The sequence below is a fragment of the Hydra vulgaris genome, chromosome 15 (genome assembly GCF_038396675.1).
Source record: "Hydra vulgaris chromosome 15, alternate assembly HydraT2T_AEP".
Lineage (NCBI taxonomy): Eukaryota > Metazoa > Cnidaria > Hydrozoa > Anthoathecata > Hydridae > Hydra > Hydra vulgaris.
In genome coordinates this window covers 50,060,560-50,080,085 of record NC_088934.1, presented here as the reverse complement: position 1 = coordinate 50,080,085, position 19,526 = coordinate 50,060,560, and the positions used below count along the sequence as shown (strand labels likewise).

The 19,526-nt window shown below is 27.4% G+C and overlaps 1 protein-coding gene across 2 annotated transcripts in view; it reads left to right on the top strand.

The window, feature by feature from the left end:
• Window positions 1-19,526, top strand: part of LOC136091330 (uncharacterized) — a 70,794-nt gene that overhangs the window by 42,209 nt on the left and 9,059 nt on the right. For both annotated transcript variants that reach the window (XM_065818759.1, XM_065818760.1), the window contains exons 4-5: window positions 13,561-13,600; window positions 18,631-18,811. In XM_065818759.1, the coding sequence (XP_065674831.1) occupies window positions 13,561-13,600; window positions 18,631-18,811 (221 nt within the window). The remainder of the gene's footprint in view (window positions 1-13,560; window positions 13,601-18,630; window positions 18,812-19,526) is intronic.

The window sequence follows — 19,526 nt, the reverse complement described above, 5'->3', positions numbered from 1 at the left end:
TATATCTATATATATATATTTAATCAACTTTAAAAAGTATTCTACACAATAGAGTGCTCAATGTTCTTAAAAGAACAGAACAATTATATATTAGTAGAAAATCACTTAACAAAAATTTTTTCCATTTGACACTGTGTTTAATCAACAAAGATTCATCAGAAATGAATGATCAAATTAATAAAACTTCAATTTATACCAAAAATTAAATTACAGGAAGTTGCAAGTTGCATGTCTTAACTACTGTGAATTTTCACACATTTGTGGAATTTGCTGACACTATTATAAAAAGAATTCTTTAGAAATGATTACTTATGCTATTTTTTAAAAAAAATGTTTTTTTAAAAAGGGTAGTTAATGTAAATATTATTTGAACTCATTTATTTTTATAGTTTTTTAGGAGAAACTTATTTTCGTGCCTACATTTAGAAATTAATTTTGATCTTTTGTTTAATAAGCATTCTTGATTTGCATGTGTAATTATTTCAAATTTTTCTTGTAGGCATAGTATGCATTTTTTGGAAATATTGATATATGCAGGCGCTGTTTTAAGGATAGACCAATTCAGTATAAAATTATCAATATTTTTTTCTTTTAATTCCCATATATATTTTGACAGCATGGTGTCTTTTGAATACTTTTTATTCTTGAAAGATTGCTTATGATTGGCAAAACGTTTTTTCCATTCACCCTCTGTTATGCCAATGTATTGTTTACTAGGTACATTCTTAGAGGAAACAACACATTTATATACCACATTTTTTGAGAAACAACTTCCACTCATTGGACAATTGATTTTTTGTTTACAATTACAATTTTCTGTAGTTTTTTCATTTAGGATTTCTTTTTTGTTTAACAAAGCCTTATTGTGACCTTTTATAATTCTTTCCATATTTTTTGTGCTGTAGCTATCTTTAATTGTATTTCAATTAAAATTTTTATGTAATTTATTAGATCGCAGGAAATGCTTATTGACCAATTTTAAAAACACTTTTCCTATGTTAGTAGAACCCACCTTTTATACCTGATTTGGAAAATTTTGAAAATGACCTATTACATTTAATTAAAACAATAAAGTTTCGCCCTATAAAAAACGAATTTCAAACAGAATTAAAGTTAGATGTTAAAAAAATTAAATCAAACCCTAATATTTTGGTTTTTGCTGATAAAACAAATAATATTTACCAACTCACAACAGAAAACTATGAAAAAATTTTATGCAACAATATTACTAGTTCTTATGAAAAAGCCCCTAAAAATTTGGAAAAGGCAATTAATTTAGAAGTGCAAAGTATTGCTAAAAAAATAAACCTTGATAATAGAAACAAATCAACTGCCCCTGCCAAAGCCTTCGTAACACTAAAAGACCATAAGCCAAATTTTCAAAACAAACTTCCTTGTAGGTTATTGGTTCCCTCAAAAAGTGAGATTGGACATGTAAGCAAAATTAAATTGGACAAAATTAATAATACTCTTAGAAATAAATTAAATTTGCAACAGTGGAAAAATACCACTGATGTTATAAATTGGTTCTCCATAATCGAAAATAAAAATGACTGTACATTTATTCAATTTGACATTAATGATTTTTACCCCTCAATAACCGCATATAGTTATTCCTGATGACACAATCCGTATAATAAAACATTGTAGAAAAACTTTACTTTATTTTAATGAGGAAACTTGGAAAAAGAAAAACATACATGACTGTTTTGATGTAACAATGGGCAGTTATGACTGAGCAGAAATTTGTGAATTTGTTGGACTATATATTTTAGATTTGTTAAGTAAAATAATCAATATAAAAGATTTAGGCCCTTATCGCGACGATGGTTTAATAGTAATGCGTAGAAAATCTGGTCCACAGCTCGACAAAATTAAAAAAGATATAAAAATTTTAAAAAATATTGGCTTTCAAGTTGAAATAAACATAAATTTAAAGATTGTGAATTTTCTTGATGTCACATTTAACCTCTCTGAAAATTCATATAAGCCTTTCAAAAAACCAAACGATGAACTATTATATATTAACATTAACCATCCACCCCAAGTTCTAAAACAAATTCTGATTTCAATTAATAACAGACTAAACCAAAACTCCTCAAATGAAAATGTATTCAATTCCTCTAAAAGAATATAAGAAGATGCCCTAAAAAAAAGTGGTTTTGAAAATTTTGAACTAAAATATTTTGAAAAAAAGAATACAAAAAAACGAAATAGAACTAGAAATGTAATTTGGTTCAACCCCCCATATCGCAAACATGTTTACATATATATATATATATATATATATATATATATATATATATATATATATATATATATATATATATATATATATATATATATATATATATATATATATATATATATATATATATATATATATATATATATATATATATATATATATATATATATATATATATATATATATATATATATATATATATATATATATGTAAATTATGTTAATGTATTTTACAAATAGAGTGCTCAATGTTCTTAAAGAACAGAGCACTAAACAATTTGTAAAAAAACACTTATCTAACTTTTATCTTCTCTTTAAGTTTCACCATTGCTGGATCATCAGGAAGAGTTTTGCTCTTCCTGATGATCCAGCAATGGTAATACTTAAAGTAGAAGATAAAAGTGTTTTTTTACTAATGTGTAGTTCTTTTTGGGAACATTTTTTATTCTCGGTTTATATGCCAGCGTTTAGGTGTATCCCGATCGCTTTAATGTATTTTTATAAATAGTTATCGATTTATTAAAAATTAGTTTATTTGATGAGATGGCAAACAATCTTAGCTAGATATTTTGTTGGAGATTCTTTATTATTGTAGGTTGATGGTTAGAATCAGCATGTACATACTTTTATCAGACCTGCTGTATGATTGGAATGAATTTAAGATTTAAAGTTAAGTCAAGGTAATTAAAAAATAACCACAAATGAAACATACCCTGGTTTAGTTCTCAATTCTGTAAAAATGTGCAACCAAAATTAGTCAACGCTTTTGAACCCACAAACTAATTAAAGTATTTAACAGAAACGCAATTAAAAATACGTGCTCCTGCTCGCCAAGTATTGAATCTATTATCAACACATACAAAAAATATATTTTATATAGTGATGTAAAGTTATCAGAAAAAACCTGCAATTGCATTAAAAAATCTAAACTTGTTAACTGTTGCTTGTCTAACAACATCGTTTACAAAGCCACCATAAGCTCAAATAAACCTCCATACATAGAAAAAGTATGCATTAGAATAAACAAACCGCTTTTAAAATACATTGTGTGAACCATCCAAAATCCTTTAACACAAAAAAGTGCAAGAATGACACTGAACTGTCTAAGGAAGTATGGGAATTAAAAGAAAATAACTTTGAACCTTTAATGTAATAATGTTAAATATTGTAAAACGATCAATCATACAAATGGGGAGTGTTAATTTCTAAATGTAAACACAAAAATAAATTTCTCCTTTCATTATTTAGTGGCGTAGAGTATTTTTCTAATACGTCTTCTTGTGTTATAATGTCAGAACTCATCCTACTTTAGTTTTTAAATGGTTTTTTTATATTTGGATTTTGTACTACATATCTGATGATTGGCTGTAGCCATAAACTGTTAGATCCATAAAAAGATATTTTTTCTAAATTTTTAGTACAAATGGCTCTGTTTTTGAAAATATATGTATATATATGTATATATATATATATATATATATATATATATATATATATATATATATATATATATATATATATATATATATATATATACATATATATATATATATATACATATATATACATATATATATATATACATATATATATACATATATATATGTATATATATATATATATGTATATATATATTATATATATATATATATATATATATATATATATATATATATATATATATATATATATATATATATATATGTATATATATATATATACACACTCTACCACTCATGTACTTATTAAACTAACTAAAAATGTTAGAGAGTTATGCATGTGGAGAGTTTTTCGACTTAGAGAAAGTTTCTGATTCTGAATATCACAATAACCTTCAAGTAAATTATAATGCTATGGTATTCAAGGAATTGCTCTCCAATAATTTTCATCATATCTACCTAATAAGTTGCAATTTGTCTCTTTCAACAATGCCAAATCTTTTACAATAAAAATAGGAAAACTGCTTTTCCTAATTTTTCAAAATTATCTTAATATCCCACTAAAATTTTTAAAGGCTGACCATTTTGCTAACAACACCAACTTACTGATAAAAAAACAAATCATTTAAAAAAGTTGACAAACATATAATTAATGATTCATCTAATCTATTTCATCTAAGCTGTTTCTAACAGCACAGCCATTGAAAGGGGTAATACCAACAAAACTGAACTCGTCGTTTTAAATCAAGTCAATCAAAAATATATAAAAATCTAAAGTTTAGACTAAATGTTCAAAAATCTTTCCCATAGTTTCATTAAAATATCTTGAAATCAAAATTGACTCAAGTCTATCCTTTTCCCCATCTTAAAATCATAGCAGTGAAGTTGCGTAGATCAAATAAGTCTGAACCAAAATTTGTCACTATTTTAAGAATAAAAATTTTCTTAATATATACCATGTAATTTTCGAATAACATCTCCGATATGTTTGTCAGGTTTGGGGAAAAGAAAGTCTCATGATTTTTTAAAAATATCTAACCCACAAAACAAGGCTTTAAAATTATTTACAGTATGTAAAAAAATTATTTGTACACTTAAAAAAAACCATAGATTTAAAGATTGCATCAAAAAAATGAGATGTCCTTTATATACTTAAAAATTTTTTTAGATATCTAATCAAGTATTGTTTTAAGAATTTATTTGTGTATGGGTGAACTAATTGCTTTTCAAACCTATTGAATTTTACTCAATTGATCTAATGATGAATAAAATTGGCTGCAAAAAAAATAATCGTACAGTTCAAAAATAATGTCAAATTGATCAAATTCTATGGAAATTAGTATTGAGTGGGGCCTCCTTTATCCTTGAAGGCCTCATCTAGATGATTTGGCATTGAGTTGACAATATTTTTCTTCTTTTGTTATATTATTACATGTGCACAACTTCTTTAAAATTGTCTTTTAGTCTAAATGCTTGATCCCCAATTTTTCTATCCAAAATATACCACCAATTTTCTATTAGATTCAAGTCCGGAGTTTGAGATGGCCATTCCAAAGCATTGATGTTGTTTGTGTCAAATCATAACTTAATTTTCTCAATTGTTAAGAAGCATAATCTGGTTGGAACCGTTACTAGAGTGGCTGGTAGAGGACGAAAACTCAAGACCACTAGTGCAATTGATTAAAATATCATTAATGTCATCATTAATTGAAGAAAAATTTGTTTCTAAAAAGCTAAAATAGCTTTAAAAGAAGATCATAACACAAAAAAAAAAAAAAAATGCAACAAAAAATAAATAGCCATTACTTAATGAAAACAAAACCTAACCAAAATGTGAGCTTAAGCATTTGTCAAATTCTTTATTCCATCTCCTGTGTCCATAAAATATTGACTCCTCAAACAGAAATTGTATAAGAGAACAAGGATATAGTAGTAGAGTGGTTCAAAATAGACCTTTTTTAACTTCTAAACAGATAAAACATCGAGTAAAATTTGCATCGAAGTACCTAAAAATGATATCATATTGGAAGAAAAATTTATGGTCAGATGAAGCAATATACAATCTCGTTTTATCGAATGTAAAAAATGTGAAAATAATCTAAATCTAAAAAGTGTGAAGAAAAAAAAGAGAAGCTTATAAATTAAATTGTTTGCAAGGTAGTGTAATGCATGGAGGATTAAATGTGATGGTTTGGGGTAGTATGAGTTAAAAAGGAGTGGAGAAATTTACATTTATTGATAAAAAAATGGATGCTTCAATGTATTGTAAAGTTGTCAAAGCCAACTTGCAACCATATATTTAAAAATTGAGCGCGGAGAAACAAGTTGAGCGCGGTACTACCAGGGACGTGGTGGGGATCGAACTCGAAACCTCTCACTTATGAAGCGAACGCTTTACCACAACACCACTATTGCATATTTATATATATATATAATATATATATATATATGTATATATATATATATATATATATATATGTGTATATATATATATATATATATATATATATATATATATATATATATATATATATATATATATATATATATATATATATATCAGGGCGTTAGCCAGAAATAAATTTTATACCGCGTTTTTGCTGTATTGGGAATTTTTATTGTTGTTGTTCTAAAAAATGTTGGGAATTTTTTAGTTAAGGTCCTAAAAAACTCAAAAAAACACTCTAAAAAAAAAAGGGTCATTGACTTTTGAGAATTTTAAGCCCATTGGGCTAGCTAACACCCTGTATATATATATACATATATATACATATATACAGTCAGTCACAAAAGTTTTTGTACACCTTATAATTTAAAGAAAACGCCTAATAAAAACCATTTTAAATGCAAAAAAATAGTTTTATATCAAAGTAACATGAATATATCGTACAAGAAATTAAAAAATAATTAACTAAATAAAAATATTTATTTGTAGAACTGAAAAAGTTTTTGAATTTATAATATGTCGCAAAAGTTTTCGTACACTAATAAAACTAATACCTAATAATATGCAATTCCTTAGTAGTTAATTAAAACTTGTTCAAATTTGTTCGTTCATAGATTTTTATTAAGATAATAATAATTTTTCAACAAAAATTTAGTTTTAAAAATGAGTTTAAATACGAAACATCACATGTCTAATGACATGTGTGAAATTATAATAAAATTCTATAAAGAAAAAAATCTCTTCGTCATATTGCCAAAATTATTGGTAAAACACATGACACTGTTCAAAGTATTGCTAAAAAAATTGAAATGACTGGTTCTGTTTATACGTTACAAAGTAGTGGCTGACCAAAAAATTTAAATTGACGACACAGAAGGAGTATAATTAAAAAAGTCAATTCAAATCCATGTATTAGTGCACCAACATTAGCAGTAGATGTTGAACTTGAAATTGGAAAGATAGTTCATTCAAAAAATATTAGATGAGTACTTAGAAAATCCAGATTAAATGGAAGAGTACCTCAAGAGAAACCTTTTATAAGTATAGAAAATAGACAATAAAAAACTGGAGTTCACTAAAAAGTATGAAAAGGAAGATAAACAATTTTGGAACAAAGTTTTATTTACTGACGAGAGTATATTTAACATTTTCGGACCTGATAGCTGTGGAAAAATATGGAGAAAAAAAAATACAGAACTAGAAGAAAAAAAATTAATTCTGACAGTGAAACATGGACTTCCATCACTCTATGGAAGTGTGATGTGACCCCAAACCATCACTCCATGGAAGTGTGATGGTTTGGGGATTGATGGCTACAGCTGGACTTTGGAATTTATTCAGCCTAAAATGGATCGCTGGGTATATTTGGACATTATAAAAAATAATTTGAAATCAGATGTTGCTAAATTAAAGTTAGGAAATAATTTTTCAACAGGATCAAGATCCAAAACACACTGCTTATGTAGTAAAATCATGGTTGCTCTACAATGTTCTAAAACAACTGCATTCTCCTCCCCAATCACCAGACTTTAACCCAATAGAGAATGTGTGTGATTATTTAGACAGACAAGTCAGGACACATAGAATAACAAATGTTAATATGCTAAAAATATCTTACTAGAAGAATGGAATAAAATTCAGTCTGCTTATACCGAAAAATTAGTGTCATCGATGAACAGAAGATTAAAAGCTTGTGTAAATGCCAAAGGATGCTCAACAAAATACTAAAGATTTTATAATTTTTCATATTCTTGTTTTTTTTACAAGTTTTGTTTAGTGTAAAAAAACTTTTGTGACATTTTATAAATTCCAAAATTAAACTTTTTTAGTTTTACAAATAAATATTTTTATTTAGTTAAAAATATTTATTTGTAAAACTAAGAAAGTTTTACAAATAAATATTTTTAACTAAATAAAAATATTTTATTTAGTTAAAAATATTTATTTGTAACTTTTGTGACTGATTAAATATATACACTTACGTTTTATGATTATGCCTTGGCATCTAATGGTTATCAAAATACAATCTTTTATGAACCAAACCATACCGTAACAAAATCAAAATGTAGATCACGTAACATTGTATGGTGTATCTTAAAGTTCTTTTAGGTGGCAATTTTTATTAAACTTAATTTTGATTTTTACTATTTTTATTTTTTATTTAAAATATTACTCTGCGAAGGAAAATTTTTATCTTTTTTGTTTTATTCATTAGTGAAATTTAGCCTTGTGTAATTTATGGACGATCCCTAATCTAAAAGTTAAGCCAAAAAATAATGGAGTATACTATTTTGATGGTTATCTAAATTTTGTTGTTGCGCACTCGGTTTAAAATGTTTAACGGGGGCGCGGTAAAATAGCTGTAAAACTCTAAATTTCCTTATTATATCAATACTAAATAGTTTTAACTTTTGATTATTTTCAGAAATAATAAATTTAATAAAATTGTTTAATTTAAATATAAGATTAGAATTTTCAAATATGATTTTATTAAAAGCATACTTTTTAAACCTGTTTAAATCCTGTTTTATGGGGTCATCCATAAATGATGTCAGTGTTTTTTCTCAATTTTTTGACTCCCCCTCTCCCCTTTGTCAAACTGTCAATTTTTGGCCAACCTCCTGTTATATATGATGTCAGTCAAAAAACAATAAAAATGCTTAAAAACCATTGATTTTTTTTCTGAATAAATTATAAATTTATATAATAGTAGATCTCATCAAATTATATTATATAATAATCGATATCTCATTAAATAATCAACTAAGCAAATAGTATTACATATCTTATAATAGTAATATAATCTTCCCATGGGTTGTTGAAGTGATCATCGATTGAAATAATAGGTAGTGAATGCTCTCCGCGCTCTAAAAGGATATCCTATTCTTGAGGTACAATCAAATTTGTTGCGTCAACTTAATTTTCATCTAACCATTCAGCAGTTTCCAAACTCTTCTGCAAGGCGATAACTGCAAAAAATTCTGTCTGACGCTTGGCAGCAATACAAACAAGTTGGACCCTTTAAATTAGAGGGAGTGTTATAGCAGAAGAATGGATAGAAGTGTGCGTTTTCAACATAGCTTGAGAGGCAAAGTAGGTATTGCACTTTTTACAGATTCTATCAGCTAGGCTAGAATTAATGGACAAAATGCATCATACGGCAAAATTGGAAATCCTTTGGCAGTACCAGAAAAAATACCTTTAATGTTTGATGCTATGAGCATAAAGACGGATGATGGAAACAATTCTTTTGCTCCTTCTGAGACATCTACTGCTTTGAGCCCGTCTCTTGTTTGGTTGACAGGGACAGGTGGCGGAAGAAATCTTGCTCTAATTAGAGTAAAGTAAGAGCTTCTAATAGTCCGACAACAAGAACGATTTTCACATTTCTCAATTTGAGTAAAATATTGACTTGTATGAAAATGATCGGCAATCCAACGTTGATCTTGTAATAAAAGGCTCCTTGACTCTAGCTCTGATTTATCTGGATCAATATGCTCTGCAATGGTTGAATAACCGACAATTTGTAGATCAGACCAAATATCAGCCAAAGCCTGTCCAGCAAAACCAAAGTTCTGTTTTTCTAAATTTTCATCGAATGTCCCGTCTGATTTAAAAAGATATGTTGGTTATTATAGGTTAAAAATTATATTAATATTTTTACAAATTAACTTTTGTCAATGTAATTACCTTGAAAATTTTAGATGAGTTCCGTAATGTTCGTGCGGAAGAATCGCCCCAGATAATTCTTTACTTAGAGGTGCCATTTGTTGCTCAGCTCTGTTGAATGCACTGCGGCCTGGAGCGTTCGTCATGATGAAAAGAGCGTCAAGGTTTTTCTTCAAGAAATGGTGAATTCTGATTTCAATTACTTTCTGGTAACTGGGATTTTCATCGGGTCCTCCATCGACGCTAAACACAACAATAGGCTTAACCGTATTGGTTTGAGGATCTCTGGTAATAGAGTAGAATTCTTTGATATCCAAGAGCCGCTGAAAGTCTAATCCATGAGAGAAGGCGGTCGAGGATGTGTGTTTTCCTAAACGAACAACAATGTAGGTAGGTCTAGAATAAGTAACAGTATCTGTTTTTCCAAGACCATCTTTTTTGATTGTAATTCCAGCATACACAGATGGTATAAGCTTGTGTTTAGCAGCCATGACCCAGTTGTGGTCCGGGAGAGTTACCCGGTACTCTAAATGCATCAACAATGGCGCCTATTTTTTTGGCTGCTGTGATTCCAATTGGCACTCTAGCCTTGTCGTCTTGGCTAATGAAACACACTTTATCTGGCCCTAAAATAGAACAAACTTCTTCCATATATTTTATAGTTGAACTGCAAAAGAGTCCGTCAACATGTTTTAAATGAGATTCATTCTGAGGACTGATTAATCTAACAGGAACTGTTTTGACGTGCCTTTTGCCTTCTATTGTTCCATAACTTCTTGGAAGTAGACGAGTATAGAGGATGCTCTTGCTGATTGCAAATCCAATTTTGTTCATCTCGAATGTCAATTCGTCGAGAGTTTTAATGCTCTAAATAGTAAAGAAATATATTTGGATATAATTAACTTTTTACAGAAAACAGAATTTATTTCGTAAATTATATTCAGATCAAATCTTGAAAATAGTTGTTAACATTTCAAGAATATTTACAATAGTGCAAGTACTAATTAAGAGTAAAGTTCTAACAAATACAATATTAACAAACGTAGCTAAGCTATGGTTACCCGAAGAACCTTTGACTGACGTCTTTCATCACCAGACGAACCATGGAGAGCAATATCCATAATCGTCTTCAAAAGAAGAGGTTGGTCTACTTCTAATGACAGTCAATCAGGTTTCTTTCTGATTTTTAGGTTTTTTTTGACTTCTGGATGCTCCAAGCAGATTTCCTCCATTCTAGCTTTTTTTAGTTCTCTAGTTTTCTTCTGTTGAGCTTTACTTTTTGAGCATACTTTTTTTTGGCCAGTTCTTTACATAGATGAGCTAGTTTCTTCTTTTTCTTTTTCAAATAATCTTCTTCAGCTTCAGCAATGAATCCACTTCTCTTTCTAGTCTTCAGTCCAGCAACTTCACTATTTAAAGCTGCAATCTCAGAATTAAGTCGATATTGAGCCACTTTTCTTGCATTTTTTTGATTTTTCATGGTCAACAAACTCAAAGTTAATGCACTTTGTTGATCATTAATAACAAATCGCTCATTGGTGGGCTCAACAAACTGTGAGGAATTCTTGTCAAACTCAAGTGGAGTATACGTGGGGGCAGACTGTTTTGGAGTATTAGCCCAAAATGATAATTGCTTACTCTTGAAATTCATTGCCTTTTCATTAAATAAATTGATTAAATACATTACTCTTGATTCAAGATCTTTATGCACCAGTTTCTCTTCTATTAATGAATTCCATATACTATGGACTTCTTTCTGGATATTAGCCTTTTTTTTATCCAGAGAAGCATTTCCATACGAGACCATCAATAAGTTAAGTAATGCGGTTTTATCCATATTTTAGTATAGATTTTTTAGTATTGTTTACATCACAATCAGAATGATGATTTTGCTCATCGTTAGCGCAAGATTTTTAAAAGAGTTTCTTCAACCCGCTAGGGAGAAATTAGCATTTCAAATTTTCAATAGACTTTATGTGTTTGCATTGCATCACGTTTTACAATCGACTAGAGAGCAATTAGAGTTTCGTATTTGAAATAACGACAATTAAATTTCAAAAAATGACAAATTTATGAGTTTACTTTGAACCTCATTTTATAATCCGCTAGGGAGCGAATAACGATTGTGAATTTTATATACAAAGAGTTAATATTTCTAACATAATTTGATTCGCAGTCAAATGGTAATATATTAATAAAATGATAGTAATTTTTATTTTACATTAGTAGTTGTTATTTAATGTCTCTGGGAAACTTATTATAGTAATTTATAATATTATATTATAAATAGTTCAATAAAATATAATATGAAATTCCCTGCATTTAATATTAATTTCCCCACAAACAAAACATCATTTCTATACCATTTAGTAGATGTAAATACCGTTAAAATCTGCTCATTAAAACTAAAAAAATAACTTAAATTGACATCATTTTGGCCTCAACACCCTTCTCCCCGTTGTCAATTAGTGTCAAACTTTCCAGCACTCCCTCCCCCTCCATATTTACTGACATAATTTATGGATGACCCCTATAGTAAAGTTAAGGTCGCATTTTAAATAACAAAAAAAAAAAAAAAAATTTGCTTTTTTTTTAATTTTTTTCAATTTAAAATGCAGAACAAAATAACTTTATAGTTCTTTAGATTTTATATTCCATATATAAACATGTTGTATATTAATTTTCCTTGCACAAACTCAGCTTAGTTGTAAAAAAAACTTAAAATGTAAAACTAAAATACATAAGTATCTCAATCATGACACATACGCTACAAATTTCCCCTTGTTTTTTGATGTTTTAAGAAATTTTAGCTTCTTTAAAAATTATTTTGTTTGCTAAAGTGTATAATACCGTTACATATGTTTGTATATAATCTGCATAAAACTTCACAAGTATTTTGCATTTAAAAAAAATTTTTAATTAAAAGAAAGTAGTTGCTAGTAAAAAAACTTGAACTTTTAAATTACCACAATACTTAAAAAAACATTTTATTGTTGCTTTCTTTACTGTAGTAAATTCAGCGAGTTTACTTTACTGTAGTAAATTCAGCGCGTTTTCTTTACTGTAGTAAATTCAGCAAGTTTACTTTACTGTAGTAAATTCAACTTATACTATATTTTACTAATAGTTTATTTTTCAAATTTAAATTACCTCTACAATTGGGTTCATTTCTATTTGGTTACAATCTTAATGACCTCGTTTTCATATGGTAATCTAAATAACTTCATTTTCATTTTGTTATAATCTAAAGAACTTTATTTTCATTTGGTTGTAATGTAAATAGCCTTATTTTGTAGAGCTTTGCGTATTATACTTTAACATGTTAAATTTTCAATATATATACATCTATTTTATATGTAATATGGTGTAGTATCAATATGTAACTGTTATATAAATATTGTCAGACAACTTAACATGTTCTTTATACTAAATATGCTATATTGTTAGATATTTAAAATGCGTAGAATAAATATGGTATGTTGTTAGATACGTAAAATGCGTATAATAAAATGCTATATTGTTAGCTTAATCAACAGCTTGTTTATACTAAATACCGTATATTGTTAGATAACTCAAAATGTACCTGATAACAAATGTGCTATGTTGTGAGATATGTAGAATTTGCAACAATTGCTTAAAAAAAGCAAAACAATTATTAGGTTTCTAAGTAAGTTTTTTAGTCAAGAATCAAAAAGTCGTAATTAAAAAAATGGTAATCATCAAAATATAGTACTAATACTTAAAATTATTTTTAATAGTTTGCGATTTATTACCAACACTGTCCACCAATCGTTATATGTAAGTAGAACTATTATTACTTAATGTTATTTATAGTTTAACACGTTAATGTGTTTAATAAAATATAATTATTATTTAGTTTTTTTTGCGCTAAGATAAAAAGAGTGGTTTTTTAAGTGTGATCATGCTTTTTTATTAATATATGATTAATATATGTTTTTTATTAATATATGATTAATATATAAACTAATATATAGTTAATATATAATGATCATGCTTTTTTATTATTATAAGTATACTTATTGAAATTAATTAAGATTTGTGTTTGGGAGATATAGGTTTCAGGTAGTATAGGTATGTTTTACCTACATGGACTCCTGCTGGACGTTTTTGTTTAAGTATCTTTTTTGTCAAGTTTTTTCCAGTTTTATTATTTGTGATGAACTAGAGTTTTCTGTTAGTACTATTAAATATAGTTCTCTAAAGCAATTTTTATTCATTTATCAGTTTAATGCTTTTTTTATTTTAGGTTATGGTTTTCTTCATTGAAAATTTTTTGTTACTTTATAAAATTGGTGTTTACAATAGTTAAGTTAATAAATACTTATTTAAAAAATTATAAAGTTTAACTTTTAATTTTAAATTTTTTTTTAATTAAAAAATTATATATTTTTAAATTAAAAAAATTATTAAAAAATTATAGATTTTAAATAAGTATTTATTATACTATAATATATATATATATATATATATATATATATATATATATATATATATATATATATATATATATATATATATATATATATATATATATATCATACATAAAGTATTTATTATACTATAATATACTTATTATTTTAAAAATTATAAATTTTTACTTTTAATTTTGCATTTTGTAATATGCAAACTGCATATAACAAAACAAATTGAAAATAAAGCACTATTTTTTAAGTTAGTTTTTTCAAGAACTTTTTTTCCACATTTATAATTTTGTTTTTTATTTATTTTAATAACTTATTTACGTTTTGACTATTAATTTAATAATCATGTTTTTTAAAGCCTAAACTGCTTTTCTCTTCTAGGTAATGTATAAATGTTCAAGAGATTTTACACAGTTATGGTTCTAAATTACTTGAAAATTTAACATGTTTTATAATATTTTGGGTATAAACTTGAACAGGATATTTATTTTATTATTGTTTCTATTAAAAATAGCTTCAGTGTAAACAAAACTGTGCCTGCACTGTGTACATAAAATTCTCTTCCCAAAATTTAACAATTTCCTAAAATTTGCATAATGAAATATGCATATCTTTATATGAGTACATGCACACATATCATAAATAAGGTATTTAACACCAACTAAGTAAAAATTCCTCTAACTTGTTTAGGCTTGTTTCATCAATAGCATTTTTAGAAATAACATTTTTTAATCTAAAGTTTCGGTTTGTAAAAAACTGATGCAACTGAGAACAACAAAGACTATTTTTTTTTTTTTCTGAGTTGATGATTATACCTTCTCTTGCTCTATTATATCAGAGCTATTGAGAGAGTCGGTTGCACAAAGAAAGATTGCTATATCTTTTTTTATTTTCATCTGTTTAATAAGGTCTTCATAAATACTCCCCTGTTTTTGAGTTATATAACTAAGGCTGCAATAGTTGCATTGTATAACCAAGGTTGCAATAGTTGTATTGGATAACTAAGGTTGCAATAGTTGCATTGTATAACCAAGGCTGTTTTGTAATTATATTTGTTTTAGTGGCTCAATTCTGAATTTTTGATGATTTGTTGATTTGACAATTTGTATCAAAGGCTTGTACTGATTCTTCTACTCTTTTTTTATAATGATTAGAAAATGAAATTTTTTAATTTTTCTGGTATTAACCTACTGCTCGTTTAAAAAATGTTACTAACGTTCTCTTAAGCTAGGTTAATATGATTTTTGTTATTCAAAATACAAATTTCTTTTTTTTTGTAATTAATTTAATCCACATAATTTTTTTGATTGGCTTTAATATTTCAGGCATACTCTGACTAACTTCCTTAGCAGCAAAAGACACAGAATTATTATAACTCCGTTATATGAGGCTATTAACCCAGTTGTATGAGGGTTAATTGATTGGGTTGTAATTGATTGGTAGTCTGCTCTGCTTTTTTCACAATGTGAATAATGTTTGTTAGTGTCATTTTTACTATTAAGTTTAGTCATACTCTTAGACGTGAAGATTAGAGGTCAAGGTCACTACCAGTGCGCTTCACCTCTAAGACATCTAAATCTTTTTATAAGATTAGTTACTCTGTCAGAACTGTTTGTTTTGAATAGATCTAGAGTTTTTTTGGTGAGTTTACCTAGAAGATTAATGGAAACCTGAAAGAAAGTGTGTGCCCACAACAAACGGTACAAATTTATTTGCTCCACTCTGATTTCTAGAAATACTGTGTATAAATTTAGGTTCAAGTGGCAGTACAAAACAAGAACAAACACACAATATCGTACTCTTAATGTTGAGTTCTTATCTTTTAATTATTTTAATAGCATGAAATATGACAGTTTAGGTTTATATTTAACAAATTTTATATAAATAAAGAAAAAACAGTATCTTTTCCAATTTTTAAGGTAATTTTAGGCTCCATCCAAAATGAGAACATTATAGTTTGTGGAGCGTCATGTTTTTTTCCTGTGATTAACCAAAAATAGATGTAACTTTTGCGCAAAGCCACAAAGTGTTGTAAATCTAAAAAATCAAAATAAAATAAAAATAAGGGTTTAAAAAAGTTTTTGAAATTTCACGTCGCTTTATATTATGAATTTGTTACATTAACGACATTTATATACTTTATCTCACACAGGTGATTATCAGTTTTCAGTTTGTTATCTAGATCATTAATTGATCATTAAAAGAACAACATATCGCCTCTGTTATAGCCTATATTTTCTTTTTATATTACTCGTACTTATATTTTTTATCATTTTACTTTATATTTTGATATCTACTTATTTTATTGTTTTTGTATGGTGCGATAATTGTAGCCATGGTTGCCTTTAATGAACCAGCGGATCGATATTGAGTTGTTTACTCATAGACCATTGTTTTATCATTTGTTTAGTATGACTAGAGCGTGAGTTATTGTTCACCTAATCCCTGAGTCCTAAAATTTAATTCCTCCTACAAAATAGTCTTTACATTCATTTATGATTCTCACCCAATGACATCATCTACAATCTACTTCTATTTTCACATCTCCCAGATCTACGTGACTGGACGGCTCCGTTGGTCACTTTTTGCGACCATTGTGTCGCATAAACAAACAAATTTATTCTTTGTGGCTGGTGAGCCCCGACTTCTTCCAATGTACACTACAACGACAAAACGGACATTAGGCTATCTCGCTGGATGTGGTTACGGCGCTCAATAACCTAATGGCTACGCTAACACTCACGCACACATTCATTCGGAAGCTCCACAATGCACGTCGGATCAGCGCTCGCTGACTATGTGCTCGGATCTAAAATCTCACTCCATAGCACATCATTCCACACCAGCACGGGGCAGTAGCTCTTGTGACTAAGAGCGATGGCTTGTGGCCTACGGTGACTAATGTGTGCATTAGATCAATTGAAATCCATTCTGTAGGTCTTACGTCTGGCTCTGATGTGCTAGCCCATAAGCGCAAGGAGTGAGTGTGTTTAGCTTTCTATTCACCCGATTTGAAAGTGAACGAAAACATAACGAGACCATACGAGACAACCAAACGGTACATACTAATGCAGTACACCATCACACCTGTAGACATCAACAAAAGATATTATCCTGAAGTAGTGAAATATTAAACAGATTTTGTATGTTAAATAACCTAAAGTCTAACATTAGTGAGGATTTTTTTAGTCAAGGTCTACATTATAATGTATGTAAGCCTTTTGATTTAAAAAAGGAAAATAATACAATAATAAATAATTAATAATAAGTTTAATATACTTTTACATATTTCAACGTTTCTGAGGCAAGTGCGCTAACATCAACAATACCTAACGCTAATGTTTTAATAAATTGGTGACAATTTATGGTAAAGTTACTACAATTACATTAGTAGCGCAACAAGTTTTTAGTGATAAAAATAAAATTAAACTTTTGCTAAAAGATAAGTACTTAGAGATCGAAAAACAAAATTTAAAAAATTTTAAATTATCACTTGATCCATTTAAAGAAATAATATCTATAAAAAAATATTTTTTGGCATCTTATATTAATTCAATGTTTATCAATAGATTTCAAACTTCATTAAAATTTTTTTGTCTTTGAAACAGCAACCATGTAAAAATCAAAACCCTCTCAGTTATATTATGTGGGGTAGTTGCTCCACTAAACTTTACCACACTTCCAAAGTGTTCTCATGGGTCCTGCTGTACATAGTAGGCATGATTTTTACAGGCCAATTTTTATAGGGTTTAGCGTCAATGGTTATTAATAATTAGGTTATTCTTATTGTTAGCAAAAACCAAATAATTGAAATTATAAAAGTTAAAAGTTTACAAACGGTAATTTACAATTAATTAACATGTAGTAATACTGACAGCAAATAGCTCAAAGATAACACTTTTGATTATATACAAAATATAAATAAATCAAAAAAATTAACTATTTTAATAATAAACCATTTTATTTTGTCTTCTTTCATTTAAAAGTATAATTTTTTTTTTTACTTTTATGGATTTTGTTGTCTTTTTAAATTAAACTTGAATGAGATAAAAGTTCCCCAAAATCAAAGTTACCTCGGTGTTTAGTATACCCTTAATTCACAATCAAATAAATTCTACTTATATATGAAAACTTATACTTTTATCCATCCAAACTATTAAAATTGATTTTATGGAATTTTTGATTTTAAGCAATTAAAAAAAACCCAACGTAGTTTACTTTTTGTTTTTCATAATGTTTGTTGTTGTAGATGAATAGCCATTATTAACTTATTTTGTTAGATACTTTGTAAAATCTGTAAACATCTGTTCGTTACTATTAATGGTGAACTCATCTGTGAAAATAAACCATTTACAACTGACAGAATTTTATGTTTATTTGATTTAGTAGCGAAGAAGTATATTTGCTTGTAAATATAACAACAAATCCGGAGTGTTATAGTTATCTCCAGAATGTAAAAATTGTTCTGCGAGCTGAATCCCTATTAAATTTGAAACAATTTTTTTGGAATGATTCAAGCTTGAATGATTCAAATGTTCAAGAGAATGGCAAAATATTCATCGTTAATGTGAGTACAATATTTAATTTATTTTTAGTATATTTGTAATATTTTTTGTTGAATATTATTTTAAATGTCCCAGATAAGTTTCAAACAAGCACTAATCAAAGATACGCATAATCTTTGGTTTAGGTGTCAAGATGCATAATAAGACATCACGCTATTATGTAGTATAAATGCTTATAGTAAAGAAAATTGCTCAGCATGCAGTTTTGCGGTCATATAAATGAAAAACGTTGTTAACAAGCGTGATGTAACAATGTGTGCTCAACATAATGTCTCTTAAGAGCAATCTTTAACATTGCAAATAACGGTGGCAGTGCTTGTAAATAGTGTTTTTTATGTAAAGTGCATATCCATTTAATAATTTATTTAAATTATATAAATGTAAAAGTTTCATTTATGCAATGCTATATCCAAACATCTGTAAATCAAGTTGAGTTTGCAGATTTTATATGTAAAAGTTGTTAACATGCATATATTAGAAAACTATTAAATTTTTAGTAAAGTTTTTTTCTTTGCTTAAATTGATTTTGCGCTTTATTTCAAAAATTAGCATGATAAATTAAAATTACAAACTTATTTTTCACAAAGTGTGGAAATGAACCTTTGGAAACATTAATTCTTACAACAGAGAACATTAATTCTTACAACAGAGATGCTCTTAACTACTATGAAACCAAAGAGAGCAAAAACAAAAGTTTTTATTTTATAAATCAAATTA